General features: G+C 36.8%; 1 protein-coding gene across 5 annotated transcripts in view; it reads left to right on the forward strand.

Moving 5' to 3' along the window:
• Positions 1-20,989, forward strand: part of Eya1 (EYA transcriptional coactivator and phosphatase 1) — a 141,703-nt gene that overhangs the window by 85,057 nt on the left and 35,657 nt on the right. For all 5 annotated transcript variants that reach the window (XM_048358973.1, XM_048358968.1, XM_048358971.1 and 2 more), the window contains one exon: positions 18,661-18,750. In XM_048358973.1, the coding sequence (XP_048214930.1) occupies positions 18,661-18,750 (90 nt within the window). The remainder of the gene's footprint in view (positions 1-18,660; positions 18,751-20,989) is intronic.

A 20,989-nucleotide genomic window follows, 5' to 3' on the forward strand; every position in this document is an offset into this window, starting at 1 on the left:
GTCCAGAATAACTGATCTCATCTTCTAGACGTTCTTTCTAACCTTAGGTTAACAAATAGCACCTTTTAAAAACATGATGTATTCTAATTTGTGATATGAAGTAGTAAGGCAATTGCTAGAATTGTGTAGTGCTGAGCACAGAGTATATTTTCCAGGAAAAGGTACATGAAATACACTTCTCATCTGTTTTGCTTGTGCTTGTAAGTTGCAGATGGTATTCGCATAATCATTAAAAGGCAAGATTCATTTTCCTGTTTACCTGGTTTCCAATAAAAATCATGTAAAGTACATTGTCGAGTCCCATTACTAACTTCAAGTTCTGTAGTCATCTAAAACTCAAACAGTACTTAGGAATTCAAATGGTTCTTAAATGTCTGAACCTGAAGAATTTAAATAAGAGTATTTATTTCATCTAGGTATTTATGTTCTTTTACTGTTACTTTTTTTTTGCTTTTTAGTTTAGAATGGCAAAATGGTAAAGAATATAAAGGTATGAAAATGAATGCCAGGGAAAAGTACACAAGAACATTAAATGACAGATCTATTGAAAACAGGAGCCATGTTTCTTTAAACAATGTACTGGAGTTTCTGAGCAATAAACATAGGCGCTTCTGCAGCAATGTCTTGCTACCCTTTTTAGTTCTTATAATAAACTGAAGTGACTTTTGGAGTACATAGATCAAGTATAATATTTGGTATTTTTGGCATTATTAAATCAATACTAAAATCATGGGCTGTATCTTTTAAAACATAGTTACATAAAAGCTTGAGGCACTTTATTGGTTAAATAAACTTAGATTTAAGGTACTTAGAAGGTGAAAATAAATTTTGATTTTATTTTGGTTATTATTTTTAAAATTATACTTTTATATTCAGAAACATTCTAGATCCCATTCTTAAAAGCTAAAAAGAGATACAAACCAGCTTTTCCTTCAAATTTCTATCTCAGAATAACTGTAGATGCCCTGAACCAAAGTAAAATATTGGAGAAAAGGAATGTCTCCCCTCTACCCCCCCAAGCAGCCATAATTCTGAGGAGGTTTTTTTGTGTTAACCATTCAAATTAGTTGTCACTTGATACTGGCAAGTAAGAGATAATGCATTTTTTTCCATTTCTTGTGATGATTTTGTTCAATATTTGACTTTCCCTTACATCAATGTGGCAATTTTGTACAGGATGATTGGATGACATACTTAATTGGCACTGAGCAAGTAGAAAACTCTTCAATGGTAACTTCCAGAACTGATCCAAGTGAGAAAAGTTAGGAAGGCTAGAGGTATCCCACACTATCCTTCCTGTCTGCATCCATCACTGATAAGGTGTTAGTCCAGATGCTTGTAGATAGAAGTCAGGGTATTAAAAAGTGTTTTGTAAAGCATGTTATGTTCTCTATTTGTTGGATGCTTTTGTTGGGTCTTTTTAACTACTCTCCATAAGCGTTTTGCATATTATAAACTTACCTCCAAGTATCTTCTCTTTCTGATGTTATTATAAATGATCCTTTTCTTCTATCATCTTTCTGCTTGTGATTTGCATTTATGATAATAACTTCCACATATTTACCTAATTTGTCATTGACTTATTATTCCATACTGTTTGTTGTTGTGACTGAGTCTTTTGAATTTTCAAGTTAGAATGGTAATTCTTCAAATTGTAAAAGTTTCAGTTACATCTTTTCTTGGTAGTATTTCCCATTGCCATTCTTTTGTCTTAACTGTGCTGGCAGGTAAATAAAATGTAATGTTAAATAATAGACTTTGAGGGGGTGAGGGGAGGAAATATATTTTGTTATTATGGAGATAAAGCTGCTGAATTTACAGGAAAAAATGTATGATTACACAAGGCTATCAGTGAAATGGTGTGTGGCTACTTTATGGTGTTTTTAGAAAGCTTTAAAAACTTTGCCTGCTTCTTTCTTTGCCAAGCTTTGCTCAGAACAGGGTAGTGGAGAAAGTCTCAGGCCGGACTTTCTTCAGCTATCCAGCTCATAAAATTAGATATTGCCTCTCTTCCCTCTTCCTGAATGCCTGAAATCCAACTTCAGAAACATAACTGCAACAACAACAACAACAACAACAAAAAGGATAACCCCCTGATGAAACTGACGATATGTACATAGCATCTTTTGTCAGTACTGAATTTCTAAATAGTTAAGGTCAAAGACTGTGTATAGACACTGGAATTGACAATACTGACACTGTAACAGTGCTCATCATACATGGGTGACAAAATAAGCTGCGCGACAGCAACAGCCTGCTCATGAGCTTAAAGTCTTCCATGTAACATGCACCTGATGACCCTCTTCCCCAGGGATCTGGAAGAATTAATTCAAGGTTGACTTGAATGCTTATACTACAGGGTAAGATCCCATGCTAAATCTTAGGCCGACCTAAAACCTGAACAGTCTATCAGCAGGATTTATCAGAAGTAGTAGATATAAGTTTGGACATTAGCCTTCTACATAGAGTAGATGCCTCTGAAGTAACCATGATTAAAAAGATCCATGAAATTGAATCAGAAAATTGTGCCTCCCCTGGACCCTCCTCAGGTACCCACACAATACCCTCAGGGTCACAAGGGCACCAGCTCTCAGAACATAGGACTGGCCACATACCCCTCTCTAGCCTGAGTCACCAACTTTACACTAACCTAGCCTGACATGAATGAATTGTTCAGAAAATCAGCCTTTTATGTTTTTGTGAAACATGAATGTGGTGTGTAGCTGTCATTCTGCCTTGAGGGAGCCAATAAATTTGTAAAGGAGGCTGTTGCTAGGACATGAATAAATTCTTAGCCACAGTGTCACTCTGAGGAGCTGAACTGATGCCACTCCACATCATTAAGAGTGAAATAGCAGAATCTCCAAAGGATTAACAATGCTAAGCAGGTAACCCTCCTTACATTATTCATGACAGGTAGGTACTAGAAGCTGCAATTATTTAACTAGTGAGAAATCACTACTAATAGGAAGTCAAACAATAACACTAGCTTAATGGAGCAGAAAAAAAAGGAAAATCAGGATCTACAGGAGCCAAGCAACCAAAAATTTAATGCCAGAGGCCCTAAATGAAGTGCTTCTAAGATTACTGATGTTCTTAAATTACACCAAGCTTTCTCCCTCACAGCTGATCAACACTACAGTGGAACACTACCATTCCTAAGTGTATGAGAGCAAGATCCTGTGGCTTCAATTATTAATGTAGGCATGCCTTTGGTTCCTAGAAAGGAACACTGCATATGATAAAAATGAAAGAAATTAACACCAGCAAAGAAGAGACTGGCATATTCTAAACCCTTACTTACTCCTAGGCATAAATTATCCAAGCAAGTTCTACCTATTCTCAAAGAAAAGGGGATGTGGTGAAGGAATTTGCAAGTCTTTTGCAGTTTTGGGTTTTCTTTTTCTTTCTTTCTTTCTTCCTTTCTTCTTGTTTTTCTTTTTGGTGAATTTCAGAAGTATGGTTTGCATGTGCTTTAAAATTTCAAAACAAATCCTTTCAACAAGTTTTACCTTGTGATGATAATCACAATCAGTAATATTGTATGTACTTTTCCATATATACACATATATAGCTCTATATGCATACATATAGCTTATTATAGAAACTTGCACATGTATACAAAAGTAGATGGACCCAATGTAATAATGAAACCCAATGTAATCTCTGTAGCTACAACATATATCTATGTTAGCCATTCATATGTTATCTGTATCTTTACAACACATACCCCAACTGCCCTATTCTCTTCCAGGACTTTTCAAGGCAAAATTCAGATCATATGCATCTTGATTTGTATATATTTTCGTATACATTTAAGACACCACGAAAAGAAAAAAATTAGAACAGAAATAATCGTACATAACAATGCTAGTGTCTTTGTGAAGCAAAAATGATCATTAAACATTTAAAATAGTAATATATGATTTTTTTAAATGTTTACTTCTAACTGAGAAGGCATAAAGGTTACCTTGTTAAGTCATTTTAAAGTACAAATAGTATTATGTATACTCATATTGTTGTGCAACCAAGCTCCATAAATTCTCTATCTTATAAAATGAAGAGTCTATATCCACTCAGACTTCCCATTCTCTTCTACTAGCAGTTCCTGGCAAACTCTCTTCTTTCTGTCTCTGTGAATCTTGCTACTTCTTTCAATAAAGCCATACAAAATTTGTCTTTTAGTGACTGTTGTATTTCACTTAAAAATGTCTTCAAGGTTTAGTCCTATTGCAGCATGTATAGAATTTCTTTCCCTCCTAGTATGTTAATTAGTTTTTAAGACAGGATCTTATTGTGTAGCTCAGGCTAGCCTCTGTTATGTTATGTTACCCAGGCCAACCCTGAACTGTCCACTTTCCTGCCTCAAGCTCCTGAGTGCTGCATACACCACCATATCCAAAAGAATTTCCTTTCTTTTCAAGGCTAAATGATACCTGGTTGTGTGTGCTTACCACGCTTTGTTTAGCCAATCACCCATCAGTGAATAATTGGGTTGCTTCTACATTTTGGGCTGTTTGAAGATTTCTTAGAATTGTAGCAGTTCTTTATATATTCAAGATACTGACTGCCTACCAGATATGTGACTTGCAAATATTGTCTCCCATTTTGTAGGTTACCTTTTCAACTCAGCTAACTGTACCCTTTTATGTACATCAGTTTTTAATTTTGACTCTGTCCAATTTATGAATTCTTTTCCTTTTGTTCCCTGAACCTTTGGTGACATACAAAGAAATCATTGCCATATCTAGTGTCTTGAGCTTTTCCTCTGTGATTTTTAGAGTTTAGTTCTTTGAGTGAGTTTTAGAGCAAGATCTTTGATCTATTTTGAGGGAATTTTTCTGTATGAAAAAGGTAATGATCAAACTTCATTCTTCTACATATTGATATCTAGTTTTCCAAGCACCATTTGCAGAAATGCTTGTCATATCCTCATTGCACCCTTGTTGAAAATCATTTGGCCATATATTCAAGAGTTTATGTCTATACTTCCTATTCTGTTTGCCTTGACACCCATATCTGTGCCAAATACACATTCTTTTCATTAATGCAACTTTACATTAAGTTTTGAAACTAAAGTTTGAGACCTCTAAGTCTGTTACTTTTCAAGATTGTGATGGCTGGTTAGTCTCCCATATCAGAGTTAAGTTGGTTTTTCTTGTCATTGTTGTTTTCTTCTGTAAAAGACTAACACAATGTGTATTTCACAGGGACTACATTAAATCTGTAAATCTGGGTAGTGTTGACATAATTAGTCTTACATCTATGAACATAGGATGCCTTTCTATTTGTTTATGTCTTCTTTACTTTCATCCAGCAATACTTTGTATTTCCAATACAGAAATCTTTGCTTCTGCTTGGTTTATTCCTAACACACTTACTTTTGTAGCTGCTGTTATAAATATATTTTTGTTTGTTTTTTTGCCAGTTCTGAGACTTATACACTGGGCCTGGGCACTGTCCCTGAGCCTCTGTGCATGAAGTTAGTGCTCCACTATATGAGCTATGGTGCCACTTCCAGCTTTTTCTGAGTAGTTTGTTGGAGATAAGAGTCTCCTGGACATCTCTGCCTAGGTTGGCTTTGAACTCCAATCCTCCGATCTTAGCCTCCTGAGTAGGCAGGATTACAGGTGTGAGCCACTGGCACCTAGTTTGTTTTTGGTTTTTTTAAGTCTCCTTCCCAGATTTACCATTGCTAGTACACAGAAACACAACTAAATTTTTGTGCATGTTGATTATGCAGCTTGCAATTGTTCTGTTTGTTTATAGTTTTAATTTACTTTTTGTTTTCTACATATACAATCATAGTGAAAACAGGTTAATCTTGCCTTACAATTTTGATATCTTTGATAATTCTTGTCTAATTAATTGCTTAAGTCAGGACTTTTAGTACTATTATACAGATGTGGCAAAAGCATTCTCTTTGCCTTGTTATTGACCATACAGGGAATTTTTCCAGACATTCATTACTGAGTATAATATTAGCTTTAGGCGCACGTGCACGCGCGCGCACACACACACACACACAATGTTGATATAATTCCTTCCATTACTCATTTGTCCTTTGTATTTTCTCCAGTAGCTTCATTTATTTTGGCTTTCTGATTTCTCTCATGTTTTAAATTTGTACATTCCCAATCAATTTTTTTAAACCCTAAGTGTTTCCGCTGAAGTAATGTGACTATCTGTCCTGTAAGTCTGGGTTTTCTTAATTGCATTCCTGATCTGTATTTAACAAGTTTCTTCATCCCCTATATTTCCTACAAATTGATACTATGCATAAGAGCTTAATTATATTCAGGTTTATTTCTTGTTCTCTATTTATTTCTGTTTTTAGCCAAGACTTTGTAGATGGGATATATCCCTCTAGTAGGAAATGTATATGTCTGGTTGCTGTTGTTTGTTTTTAAAACTTTAGTTATCCAACTGGGCAAGATCCTCCAGCTTTCAATCATGCCCTTGCTTATTCAGTCTGTCCTTCCTCCCGAGCTGAAGGACAACACATTAGGAGAGAGAAAACACAAAAGTTAAGGGAAATTTTTAAACCAGGGAGACAATTCCATGGAACCACGTCGATGCAGATAAACTGCCAAAAACAAAAAGGACTGAATTGAAATTCTGTTGCTGATAACTAACCCAGAACTACTTGTTATTATGTGGCTTTGAGAGAATTCAAAACTCATTTTCTGGGGGCTGGGGATATGGCCTAGTGGCTAGAGTGCTTGCCTCAAAATTCACTTTCTGAATTTGGTGATTTTCTTTCTGGAAGAGCTGTAAAATATTTTCATCTATCCTTGATCAAGGCTTCCTGGTCACAGCTGGTAGGTGGAAACATGTCCTTAGTTCCTCATGCTGAATAAACTCACAAGTGGCACCCTTTTTTTCTCTTTTTAAAATTATCATTTATTCATTGTACAAAGGGTATTGGTTTACTGTGAAATTTCCACACATGTATACTATGTATTCTGATCAGCCTCACCCTGATTTAGTTTTTCGTTTTTAAATTTTTTCAAAAGCATAATGACTCTCAGTTTACCAGCCACTATTTCACTCCTGAGAGTGAATATGTTTTTGCACTTACTGCCTGGTGGCTAATTTTAAAGGTACACACAACTCTCCTACTTGAAGTTTGTATCCAATCACAGATATTTTCCCTTCAGAAAGTTTCCTTAAAAACGCCCCAAACCACCGTGCGAATAAATACCCATCAGAGACTTACATACACCCTAATGTACTTTGTAACTTAGATATGATTGTTTCCATTCAGGGGGAAATGCTAATGTTCTTAATAAGAGAATCAGGGAGTGAAACAGCTTTCACTTGTAATCAACTGGATGATCCAGAGTTTCTATGTGTGGGAGAAAAAAAATCTTTTCATTTTTAAATCCCCCGCCCCAAGGTGTTAAATTCTTACCCTCTTCATGTAGTGGGCATAATCCAAATTGCAAAGAACACCTCCCACCCCCCTGAGTGAGCAGAACACTAACACGAGGGGCTGTACCATACTCTGGAAGGATGCTAGAGGACTCTTGCCTTTGTTGTTATGTATGCTGATGTATTTTTCTTCTATTATAGTGATATTCCTGAAGTGATTCTACAAATTCTTTGATCTTACACACACACACACACACACACACACACACACACACACACACACATGATCCTCTAAAATAGCATATTTATCAAAATCTAGAGTATAGGATCATTTTGTGATACTGAAAATTATTTAAAGGATCCACTGAAGGTATTGAATAGTTCCAAATTCAATACCTTAAAGGAGCTCTTGAAGGCTTATTAGAATAGTTATATGTCACTACCAGCCACTTGTTGATGAATTTAGGTAGGGTCAAAAATTTTTCTTTTTTTTTTCTTCAAATTTTTATTATCAAACTGATGTACAGAGAGGTTACAGTTTCATACGTTAGGCATTGGATACATTACTTGTACTGTTTTTTACCTCGTCAAAATTTTTCATTACTTAATTCTCCCCAGTTATTTGTTAAGGTAACTGGATTAAGTTAACTTAATTAAGTTAATTTGTCAAATAGATTTGGGCTGTGCTGCAGTTCTTATTCATGAAGTTTCAAATTAAACAGTATAGGCTAAAATGGATATATCACTAAGTTAAAGTGACCATACCACTTGGCTAAACAAGAAATCTTTTTTTTTTTTTTTTTTTTAGGAAAACTTACAGATTTCATTCCCATTGCTGCAGTTCCTGATTCCATGTGATTGACACTATTTCCCCTTTCATTTCTACAGTTGTGGTATCCATCTTCTCCAGCGATCAGAGAAGCTGGCTTGTTACCTTTTTAAAAATTTAATTTCATTGTAAAGGTGATGTACAGAGGGGTTACAGTTACATAAGTAAGGTAATAAGTACATTTCTTGTTGAATAATATTCCCCCTTTCCTCATTTTCTCCCACTTTCCTGCCCAACAATTCCCCTCTCTCCCAAGTTTCCAAGTTCATTCCCAACATAGTGTCTTGTGAGTATCGCTGCTGCATTGGTTCACCCTTTGTCCTTTGTCTCACCATTTTGTCATTTCACTTTCCTTTCCAAATCAGATAAATGTACATACAAGCCACTGGATACCAAAATCAAAAACAGTGACAACAGAAGATAAACGAAAGGGGAGGGGAAGAAAGAAATAACTTCATACAGTACATTAAAAAAAACCTCTTGTTTCCATACTTTTGAGTTCATTTCGATTAGAATCATTTTATGTACAGTTGAGTTCATGTACAGTTATGTTGAGTTATTGTAATCCTCTGCTAAGACTATCATAAATATACACTTATTAGAAATGAGGGTCTTACTTACTTCATGTAATATGATTTTTTCCAAGTCTTTCCATTTCCCTACAAATGTGGCAATGTCATTCTTTCTGCTGGAAGCACAGAATTCCATTGTGTATATATATTACATTTTCTTGATCCATTCATCTACTGAGGGGCATCTGATTTGGTTTCATATCTTAGCTATGGTAAATAATGTTGCAATGAACCTAGTTGTGCTGGTAGCTGTAGTGTGGCCTTGTTTGTGATCATTTAGGTAAATCCCTAGGAGTGGCATTGCTGGATCATAGGAGAGTCCATATTTGTCTTTTGAGGAACCTCCACACTGCTTTCCATAGTGGTTGAGCCAGCTTATATTCCCACCAACAGTATAGTAGGGTTCCCTTTTGGCCATATCCCCATCAGCATCTGTTATTATTTGTTTTCTTGATAATGGATGGCTATTCTAACTGGGATGGGGTGGAATCTCAGTATTGTTTTGATTTGCATTTCTTTTATGGCCAGAGACATTGAACATTTCTTCATGTGTCTACGGGTTATTCTTATTTCCTCTCCAGAAAAGTCTCTTTTTTTTTTTTTTTTTTTTTTTTTTTGGCCAGTCCTGGGGCTTGGACTCAGGGCCTGAGCACTGTCCCTGGTTTCCTTTTTTCTCAAGGCTAGCACTCTGCCACTTGAGCCACAGCGCCACTTCTGGCCGTTTTCTAGATATGTGGTGCTGGAGAATTGAACCCAGGGCTTCATGTATATGAGGCGAGCTCTCTTGCCACTAGGCCATATTCCCAGCCCCAGAAAAGTCTCTTTTTATTTTTAGCCCCCCATTAATGGAGTGGTTGTTTCTTTGAGGATTTGTTATTGAGGGGGCTTTAACTTTTTTTTTAGCTCTAGGTATATTTCTTATATGATGCCCTTGTCTGTTGTATAGCTAGTGAAGAACTTCTCCCAGTCTGTGGGCTTTCTTTTTTATCTTGCTAGTTATGTTCTTTGCCATTCAGAAGCTCTGCAGTTTAATGCAATCTCATTTATCTAGCCTTTCTTTGATTTGTTGTGTTTCTTGACATTTATTTAGGAAGTTTCAACCTGTGCCAGGGCCCCTAGTGTATACCCTATCTCTTCCTGTAATATTTTCAGGGCATCTGTTCTTACGTTAAGGTCTTTGACCATTTGGAGTTGGTTCTGGGGCAGGGTGATATATAAGGATCTAACTTCAGTTTTCTACATGTATATAGCCAGTTCTTCCAGAACCATTGGTTGAGTAGGCTATCGTTGTTGGAGAACCATTAAGAGTCTCTCCTGGGATTGCATATTTCTTGCTCCCAGTTTAACTTCCTCCAAATCAGTATCCAGTTGACTTGGCTCTTAAAACATGGTTACTTCAAAAATACTTATATGAGGAGTTATGTGAAAATTCTGTAGAAACTGCTTTGTCCTAATACTTGTAGTAAAAGCCATTTTTGAACTTGTAACTTCTTTAAAGTAGCCTTATAGAAGCAGGTGGTGGTGTCATTCTCCTTTTTGTCACTTGGATCAATATTTATGATAATCAATTTGTATTAAAAATATTATTTTGTATCATGGGGTTGGAGACTAAGCCCAGTAGCAAGCTTTGAGTGAGACAGCACATCCTGGAGGAGTCTTTAACAGAACAGAGGTACTCATCTCATGACTGAAAATGGAAAGGGGGAAAGAGAAAGGGCCCAGAATAGAGTCCCATCATCCCTGGGGCATGCCCCAAATAACCTGTAGACTCCCTAGTAGGCCCCACCTCTTAAAGGTACCTTCACCTTTCAATAAGACCACCCTGACACTAAACCTTCCCACATGATCTTCAGTGTTCATGAAAGATCTATTCTGTAGCAATGAGTAAACATTGTAATGGAAATAGGATGATAAAGTCTCTTTGGTTATTTATTATCGTTAAGCAGTTTGAACTTCACATCCAGTTTGAATGCAGAATATAGATGCATGTCTTATAGTCATGGTGTGAAGTTCCGTGCCTGGGCTGTCCCACAGCTAGCTGGTATAGTATTCATGATAGAAGTAACATGATAGGAGTGGCAGTAGATGCTTACTTTTTAAATAAGAACTTGAAATATTGATGGATTTACGCTTACAAGAAAACATCTTCTTAGCCCTATTTACTGATAAAGGGACTTTAGGTCCCAGACTAAGTAACAAACTTGCCCACAATAATACAGCCACTATGGCAAATTGAGAACTTCAGGAGATTTGAAGACTACAAACCCTGTGGTGTGACCATCACAAGTGTGTGCATTGCTGATGTTCTTTATCCAGTAGCTCTGCCTGCAATTTATGAGCACAGTTTGGAGAGAATCACTTTTAATATCTGAGATTTAACAAAACAGTAGTGCTGTTCATGCCCACCTTGTGTTGGGAGTAGCATCAGATCTGGTTTCTTTAAGAGCTGGATGATTCTGTCACCTTAAGCTCTGTGTAGTGACAGTTTTGTTACTTGTCATCCTGAGAGAATTCCTACATGAAAAGTGTGGAAGCACTGACACCATGAAGAAGTAATAATGCCTTCAATTGGCGTGAGAACAGCAATAAAATCAAATTTCAGAAGCCCCGTGGATTTAGCTTATTATAAAGTGTATGTTTAATGACTGTGAAGTTTATCAAACACTCTAGATGATCTGTGAAAAACAGAAATAGGGCAACAAGAGACAACTTGTCATCCTTTGATGACCTAGCACATACCCATATTCCAATACCTCTTTTATTTACTCCAAATCTGATGATTACTTTTTGGCATGTAAATACAAGGATGCTAAACATACAGTCTCTGAATTTAATGACATTTCCCTATTCCTGTGCCCTGCTTTTGTCTACAATTTTTCTTCTACTTTTATAAGCATTTTCATCACACAAATGTTGAATGTAAGAGCAATAAAGTGATGGGAGAAAAAAGCCAGAAACAGTTTAAAAGAATGACTATACAGCAGGAATGGTGCTGGTGATTTGTGTATAGAATGACAATGTCAGTTTCTATGTTCTAGAAACTTAAGAAATATACCTTGGGGCAATGGGATAAAGTGACAAAGGATGAAGGCAAAGCAATTGTTTTAAGCTCAAGTCTACAGACACTCAGTAGATTTCATCCCGACTTAATTTTTATACATAATGTTACTTTCCATTCAGTAGACATAATTTGTCTTTGATGTACTGAAAACAGCCAGGGTTAGCCTTGCAAGAAGTTCCTTCCCTTTACTTCAATGGCTTTAAGCAGACATTTGTAACTTAAGATCATATCCACATGATTGAGGAACAGGGTTAAATTTCGTTCCTTGGGTGAGTGTTGCATGCTCTGTGCTGAGTTTTGCTTTCATAAGGAAAAACTTAAGAAGGGAGTCTCAACTGAAAGGTTTCCCTGGACATAGGACTTAGATTGAATATGTAATGTCTTCATTAAACAAGAAAATTGTAAGAAATTTGATTGCGATTTCTCTTTTTGTGAATTTTCACTAACTACTCAACTTTCACTAGAGAACTAAGTTTCATACCTCATAGGAATATATTTTGAAAAGTGTTGCAATGCATGTCACTACTTAATTAAAAAATATAACTGTCTACTGATTTTACAGTAATATTCACATCATTAACTAGAAAAGTAAGGATTAAAAAGCAATCATCAAATATAACTGTCTACTGATCTTACAGTAATATTCATATCATTAAATAGAAAAGTAAGGATTAAAAAGCAATCATCTTAAGATTGAACTGTCCTTTAGTCAGATAAATAGTGTTTACTATGGACCATGTTTAATACCAAGCATAAAGACAGAATGATTCTAGGATTCAAATATCCCTTTCCCCACTAGGATAGTTTTGTACTTAGAATCATCTAAAGATAAACATTAAGCTAAGGGTGTAGCTCAGTGTTTGAGTGCTTGCCTGTCATGTATATGGTCCTAAAAGCAGGGAAGAGGGATGCTAAAACTTAATTATCTTTTTTTAAATTAAAATTCTTTGGAGCTGGGTGTTAGTGGCTCACATGTGCAAACCTAACTACTCAGGAGGCTGAGGTCTGAGGAACACAGTTCAAAGCTAGACCTGGCAGGAAGGTCCGTGAGACCCTCATCTCCAATCAACTACCTAAAAGCCAGAAGTGGAGCTGTGGCTCCAGTGGTCAGAGGACTAGCCTTGAGCCACAAAGCACCGGAAGAATACTGTGTTTCTGAGTTCAAGCCCCAGGAAAATACCAAAACAATGGTTTTTATTTTGGAAGAGTCTTTGCGTTAGTTAGCTTTTCATCACTGTAACAGGGATGCTTTATTTTGGTTCTGTATTTTATGAAGCCCGTGGTTTGCTGGCTCCATGGTTATGGCGCTGTGGTGAGACCACACATCCTGGCATTAGGAAGCAGTGGTGAAGCAAAGCTACTCACCTCAAAGTGTCCATGAATTGGAGAACAAAATCAGGAAGGGGCCAGACTAGATATATACTTCAAAGGCACCCCATCTCCCAACAACCCACCTCCTCCAATCAGGCTCCTCTTCTTAGTTTTCCCATCACCTCTTAATAATGCCAATCAAATTATGAATTACTCAATGGATGAAATCCAGTTATTGGATCAGAAACCTCAGAATCCAGTTACCCGTCAATAATTGAATCAATAAGCTCCTCAGCTTCAAGCCTCCACAGGTGAACCTTTTGAAGGGCATTTTATATCCAAACTGCAACATTGTTTGATGCTTTTCATTTGTTATTCTCCCCAATACTTTGGGAAAGCCCCATGTCAGTGATTGTATTAGATATCAAAGATGTAGAGAGGATGCAGAGAAAGAACTAAGGGTCCATAGATAGCTTTAGAGCTAAGGACTATTGTTGAAATATTAACAAAAAAAAATGTCAACCAGGCTTACACCTGTAATCAATCCTAGCTACTTAGGAGGCTGAGATCTGAGGATCACAGTTCGAATCCAGCCCAGGTTGAAAAGTCTGGGATACTTTTATCTCCAATAAACTACTTAGAAAAAGCAAGAAGTGGTACTGTGGCTCAAGTGGTCAAGTGCTAACCTTGTGCACAAAGAGACTCAGGGACCGCACCCACGTCCTAGGACCAGGAAAAAAAAATCTAAACAAAACATTCTATACAAAGTGGAAAGACAAAGTTCCAATTGTTGTTTCAGAAAACTGGTAAGGACTTTAAGATTATGCAATTAATTATACTAAAACAACAACAAAAATAAAAACAATTCCAAGCCTTGAAAAAGAGGATGGGAACCAAGTATTAGTGATTCACACCTATACGCCTAGCTACTCAGGAAGTTGAGATGTGGACAACTAGGAATCTAGGCTCCTAGTTATCTTTTGAAGAATTTCATAGTAAAAAACAAAACCAAAAAAAAAAAACCTTTAGTTTGAAAAAACACAAACAAGTTGCCACTGGGAGGTAATTAAAAAATCTTCCAAGTCTTTCATACTTGTTCAGGTTTTCATAAAAGAGGTAGAAGAATGAATGAGGATCAGTAAGACCCTGTAAATGCAATTCAATGAAGGAAGCTGGCAAAGAGACCCACAGAAGAGACACCAAGCTGAGGGCAAACTCTAAAGCCAATAACCAAAACACACACACACACACACACACACACACACACACACACACAAGAAATGAATTGTTGTAAAGATAAAGACAATATGAGTTGTGGGAATATGGAGAGGCTGCTGATGGAAATGCCAAAGTATAGAATGAGTGGAAGGTTTTCATGGAAATGTGATCAATTCAGCCTTCCATACATTGGGTTTCAGACCCTCTATGGACTTCTCAAAGAAATGACCCGCAGCTGAGTGATACATGTGTCTGCACTCAAGACCTCAGATCTGATAGAGGGGATGTGGCTGTGACTATGAGTGTCTTTAGGTCATAAGACAACCGAAGAGAGTGGGCACTGGATGAAACCAGAGTCCTGGGAATGAGGCACATGTGATAAGTGATCAGATGCTAGAAGGATGCCAAGACATGATTGATGTTGTCCTGGACACTAGAGAAGGAAAAATGTTTAGAAGACACTAGACAGCGGTGGTAAATGGCACCAAAGTGTCAAGGAAAGAATGAAAACAGTAAGCAAGGAAATTTACTTAAAATGAAATGTTACTTTGAGGAGGAGGCAGAGTTGTTTTAAATAATTTCCTCAAAGTGATATTACAAAAAAAATGATAACTTAGAAATCATTTCATAACTACAGCCCTTGAATTTCTTACTGCAAGAGAACTATTTATTTCAAGAAAAGTAATATTAAGACAAAGACATGATGATATTTATGTCTTAGTTTTGGTCTAAGAACAATTTTTTCCTTCTTCTGAGTATGCCAAAATAAGCCAGCAGGCTAAGGTTCATTAACTCTTCAGTAGTAGCTTTTGTCACATTTGACTTATAAGTCAGCTATGTCTGAAACTTTTAGGACATTATTAAATAGTACTTATAATAAAGAGAGAATAAAATCTGTGGTATGTGAAGAATTCTGGTTGCTAGAGTTGTGAAAGCCAGTCTACATAGTTTATCTTGTTTTGCCCATCTGCTGGGTTTTCTTAGGTAATAGTTAGAGTGAGGTGTATCTTACACCTGCCAGTTCAGTTTCTTGGCACAGATCTAAAGGGTGTTAACCAGAAATTCTTCTCTCAGAATCAGTGGATTGTGGAAAAGTGTTTCCAAACTCTTCTAGAGCTCTACTTAAAAATCATATGTTGATCAGTACAGCGCTGAGAAGTAAACAGTAAACATGTAAGTTTGTTTGCCAAATTTGTATTTCAGGTATTGAGGTGGGGGTAGTGAGGTGGGGTGGAGTATAAAGGAAGGGAAATAATACTGTCTCACAGTATAACAAGTTTTTGATTGCTGTTGACTATTGATTTTGGTTAAAAGATGTTTGAGCAGCCTTGCTCTCCATCAGAAGCCCTTCTTATTCTAAAATTTTGATCTAGTTCATTACCAAACTGTTATTTTGGGGTATAGTAAATGTTTCAAACAATGCCATCACATGCAAGGTCTAAAAACTACCAAGAAACGACTGCTAATCACAAAGGAGAATAAAATAAAAGGTAAATAAAGCCAACATCTGTGTTGTATTTTTACCACAGGACTCAACAAGCCTTTAAAATTTATTAGTATTCTGACTAGCAGGTCATTATTGTAATTTATGAAGAAAAGTTAAAGTATGCTATATATTAACAGACACTAGGGTAATTCTTTGATGGCCATATAAATAAGCAGCCATATCAAGGAAAATAATACATTTTTAGAAGTAGCAATACTGTGGCACATAAATTGCCACCATTGGCAATTTAATAAATGTAGTGAGTCTCCACCCTTGCCACATAAAAAGGCTGATTGACATGGTTATGAGACAAGTCAGTGTGTTTTTATTGGCTTAAACTAAAAGGAGTGCACCTTAGTCAGGTGTTTCCTTTTAGCCACAGCTGTTTGAACTTCCCCTACTGGTTAATTCTGCTCTAGGGTGTATTTGAGCATTTGCTTTCCCCAACTTGCTTCCTGATAGGATCCTTGTGAATGAGCCATTTCCTTTAAAACCAAGAGAAAATGAGTTGTTTTTGTTTTTTTTTTTAACTTTTTCTTTTTTTTGTAAACTGTTTTTCACTTTTATTTAACCTATGAAATGTCATAGTTGTTAGCTGGTACTAAAGAGAAACAATTGAAGAAAGCTAAGGATTATGAACCATAAACTAATACACAGGAAAACCTTTGTGCCTCCCAACACAGCTCTTGAATATTCCATTAGCTAATGAGTCTTTTTGCCTCCCTGTCTTTCATGAACTCTGGGTGTTTGCTTTGCCCCTCTGCCACTCTCACCTCCAACTTCTACCAATATCATATCCACTGCCTCCTCTCCACTGGAGTGGAGGCAAGAGAGAAACTCAACTAATCCATGCCCTCCGCCATAGTTTCTTCCCTTTTTCCTGTGAGTCCTGGAAGGTAGAAAGCTCGCAGTACTGGTGGAATGTGGGTGGAGCTGGTGGGGGTGTGGGCGGTGCTAGTGGGGGTATGGGTGGCCCTAAGGGTATGGGCAGTGCTATTGGAGCTGGCTGTGCCATCAAAGCAGGGCTGAGCTGGCATGAAATTGATTAGCTTGTGGCAAGTGTGCAATTTCTTCTTACACTCCTGCATTATAGTTTGCTACACTCACCTAGGTGTACAAACATCTGATTGGCTCAAATTGAGAGACAACTTTTGTTTCCTTTTAATTTTATGGGAGAACGACACTAGGACCTAATCTTCCTACCACTTCCCATGGTTCCTCCTCCATCATTTCTTAGTGCCTCCCACAAAACAGAAGATGAGATATGTTACCCAGGGCCGTGATAGATGAAGTAAGTACATGAAGTCCAGAGCACAAGACACAGGCAAATGTGGAGATTTGCTATGAAGATATGTTCAGAAGGAAATACATAAAGAGTAGTGAGTTTATGTTGGGCAAGGATTAAATAGGAAAACTCTTGTTTTCTTTTATTTTTATGATCTTGACTCTTTAAGTTTCTGACTACAATGATAACCACACTTTCTTTCATTATAAATTTCTTGTTAAGTAATGATACAAATAGATCCTGTATTTATCCCAAAGGTTTGTTATAATAATGAGATGAATGATATACTGCCTGTTCTTTGGACAAATTCAAAATTTTCTACCTGTGTCTCTGTCTCTATGTCTGTGTGTGTGTGAGTGTGAGTGTGTGTGTGTGTGTGTGAGAGAGAGACAGAGAGAGAGGAGCGAGCGAGAGAGACAGAGAGGCAGAGAGAGACAGAGAGACAGAGAGAGATAGAGACTGGTTTTTGGATGTCAATAAAAGCCTCAAAAACTCCAGTTTATATTCCTCATGTACTTTCTGTCGGGAAATTTTCATCTTCAATTAATATGCAGGATTTCAACCAGAAGCCGTGCTGATTCATAGATTCCATCCATTACAAATATAGTAATGCCATAAAGCCTGCGAATTTTTGCATATCCCCCAAATTCATTTCCGTAGCAGTAGACACACTGCCATATGGATTGTGTTGTCTGACTGCTTGTTTCCAGGGTCCAACGCTTGGAGCATGTTGTGGAAGCCTTGGACACTGCTGTGTATGACATCACCTGTTTAATGTCTAGACATGGATGTCCAACAGCCATCATAGCTGCCTCCCTACTTTGAGTAGACTTCCAATAGGCAGGCAGTCTGAAAAATACAAGTAATCATAGTGTTATCATATTAAGTAAAATTACTACTTAGCTTTATGAAATTAATCTATAGTCTTTATGGCAGTATGACTTAGATACTCTTAATGGATTGTAGTGTAATGTAAACAATGGCTTCTTGGTTCACTGAATTTCTTGCTCCTGAAAGAAATGTGTTCAACTGAATTCCATGTACATTATATGTCTAACCCTAAATCTCATTTTGTTGTGAAATTTTAGGCAGCAAGTCATTTATTGTGCAAAGTAACAACAAAATATGGGACACTTTATCTGTATAGGAAGTCACAGAATTTGCACCTAGAATAAATGATGCCCTTTAAAGCCCCCAGAACCCAGGTCTCTTATGCATCTCTTGCTTCCTACCATCTGTGATTCCCCACCCACCTTTTTTGTGCCAGTCCTAGGGCCTGAACTCAGGGCCTGAGCACTGTCCCTGGCTTCTCTTTGCTCAAAGATAGTACTCTACCAATTGAGCCACAACACTACTTCTGGCTTTTTCTATATATGTGGTGCTGAGGAATCAAACCCAGGGCTTCATGTATACAAAACAAGCACTCTACCACTAGGCCATATTCCCAGCCCCCCTGATACCCTTTTAATGTGACACTGTCTTCCAGAAAGCCTGGAAACTTGACCTGTGAAATTCTTCTTTTAGGATCCACCCACTTCTGTTTCTCTTGGACTGCGAATGGAAGAAATGATTTTCAATTTGGCGGACACACATCTGTTTTTCAATGACTTAGAAGTAAGTTCTGATTATGCTACATGTACTTCTTGTTGCATGTCTGAAACTAAGGGACTGGTTTGAAATAACACTGGGCTGCTATTTTTTAAGATATATGATTGAAATAATGAAATAGTAACTAGTTGTTATATGGTAATTTTTTGCCTTCCTGGCAATTCTGTTGAGCTTGACTTTGGCTATTGTGGTTCAAAACTGGATCTTCTATGATAACAAGTAAAAATTGATGTTTTCCATTGAGAATAATAATCACCTAGTGCTAGTGACTCACATCTTTAATTCTAGCTACTCAGAAGGATCAAAGTTCAAAGTCTGTCCAGGCAAAAAAATCCTAGACAGTCTTATTGTCAGTTAACAAATTTCATTTACTGTCTATGCTAGACTCATTGTATTCAATCAGATACTTCTCTGTCTAGTCCAATTATTGGGAGATTGAGTCAGACCCCTGCTGTTTGACTGCTGCTGAAGGTGGTTTATTATGATTTGGAGTACTTTTAGTAAGATGGATAGCTAACTGTATCCTGGGCACTGATCTTGGTTAGCTGGCATCTTAGCAGTAAAGAACCTACTTTTTATATCTGCGTTATGAGAAAACATGACTCTTCAGTACTTTTTACCCCCTTCTTTATTAAGTAGAGACAGTTGTTTATTTAAATCCCACCGTTAAGCAAGCTTGTGGCAGGCCTGCCAACAGGCATTAATCATCAAGTTGTTGTTTTGCTGGATTTTATAAATGTATGTTATTTCAGACAGGAGAGGAATCTGAAAGATTCAAATAGAACTTTTACTGATCAAAGTTAATTGGCAGCAATTGGCCTTTAAATATTTCCTGATGTTTCCCTTTTTCAAAATCAAGCAAAATGCACCTTATTTAATAGATGAGCCAGAATCATTAGGGAACAGCCAGTGTGTGACAGAACTTAAATGTGGTTCCTTCAACATCTGTGCTGCATTTTGATTTCTTTTCATCTGCAGTGAAACTACTCACAGATGAATTGGCAGCTTCCAGTGCAATAAAATTATTCAAATGTGTTTTATTTTTTCCCACTCTTTAGCGGAATATTTATTTTTACACTTAAAAGTAAAGTGCAATTTTTTTTTGCATTTTTAAATGCTTGCTTTCCTCTAGGAAATAACATGTAAGGCATGGCTATTTTTTAAGGTACAAATATTCTAAGTGAGTGACAAGTTCAAAATGGCCTCTATAAAAGTTTAATAATCACACTTGTTTTCCAAAGCTGTTTCTTATTTCTAAATGTGTTTCCCTTCATGAGAGAGCAGCACAAAAAAATCCATATTTTGCAAGTGTGTTAAATTGTCTTGGCTACACTTCCATTTATTTCTATTACTGCTATTTTGTGCTAACTCCAATGATGTTACTCTTGTAAGTCTTAGTAGGTGTTAATAACATCCATCAAGTAAATTGCTATTATTTTAAAACTGCCACTAGTTACCTATATGGTGCCAAAAGTATGTGGAGAGAGATGTTATAAAAGTAATAACTTGGTATAATATAAACCCAAAATCTTCCACAGTCAGTTTGTTTTAATACACATTTATTTAATTGACATTATTCATATTGAAGTATAGACACTGAAATAGTAATAAAAAAATCTACAAAAAAATGTTAAAAGTCCTAGCTTAATGATGTAGAGCATGGGCTGGGAATATAGCCTAGTGGCAAGAGTGCTTGCCTTGTATACATGAAGCCCTGGGTTCTATTCCCCTGCACCACATATATAGAAAATGGCCAGAAGTGGTGCTGTGGCTCAAGTGGCAGAGTGCTTTCCTTGAGCAAAAAGAAGCCAGGGACAGTGCTCAGGCCCTGAGTCCAAGGCCCACGACTGCCCCCTCCCCCCAAAAAAAGATGTAGAGCACACATAGATGCATATGCATACACACATTGTGTGTGTGTGTGTGTGTGTGTGTGTGTGTGTGTGTGTGTGTCCATGTGTCCCACATTAAGGGAGTAACTAGAGGGCTACATATACTTATTGGAATACCAAATTCTATTCTTGTCACGAGGTCTGTTTCTTTTTAGTATGAATTAGGAAATAAAATGAAGGTATAATTACAGCAAATGCATAAAATAATAATAGAAACATTCAAGTTAATTATTGTAAATTCATTTACTTGAGAATAACCTGAAGGTATAACAAAAGAATCGATGAAAGATTTAGTTAGCCTTACTCTCTGGAAATCATTAATTTGCTCTAGATTAAAATCAACATTTTAAAATAAA

Source organism: Perognathus longimembris, chromosome 12 (assembly GCF_023159225.1).
Source record: "Perognathus longimembris pacificus isolate PPM17 chromosome 12, ASM2315922v1, whole genome shotgun sequence".
Classification (NCBI taxonomy): Eukaryota; Metazoa; Chordata; class Mammalia; order Rodentia; family Heteromyidae; genus Perognathus; species Perognathus longimembris.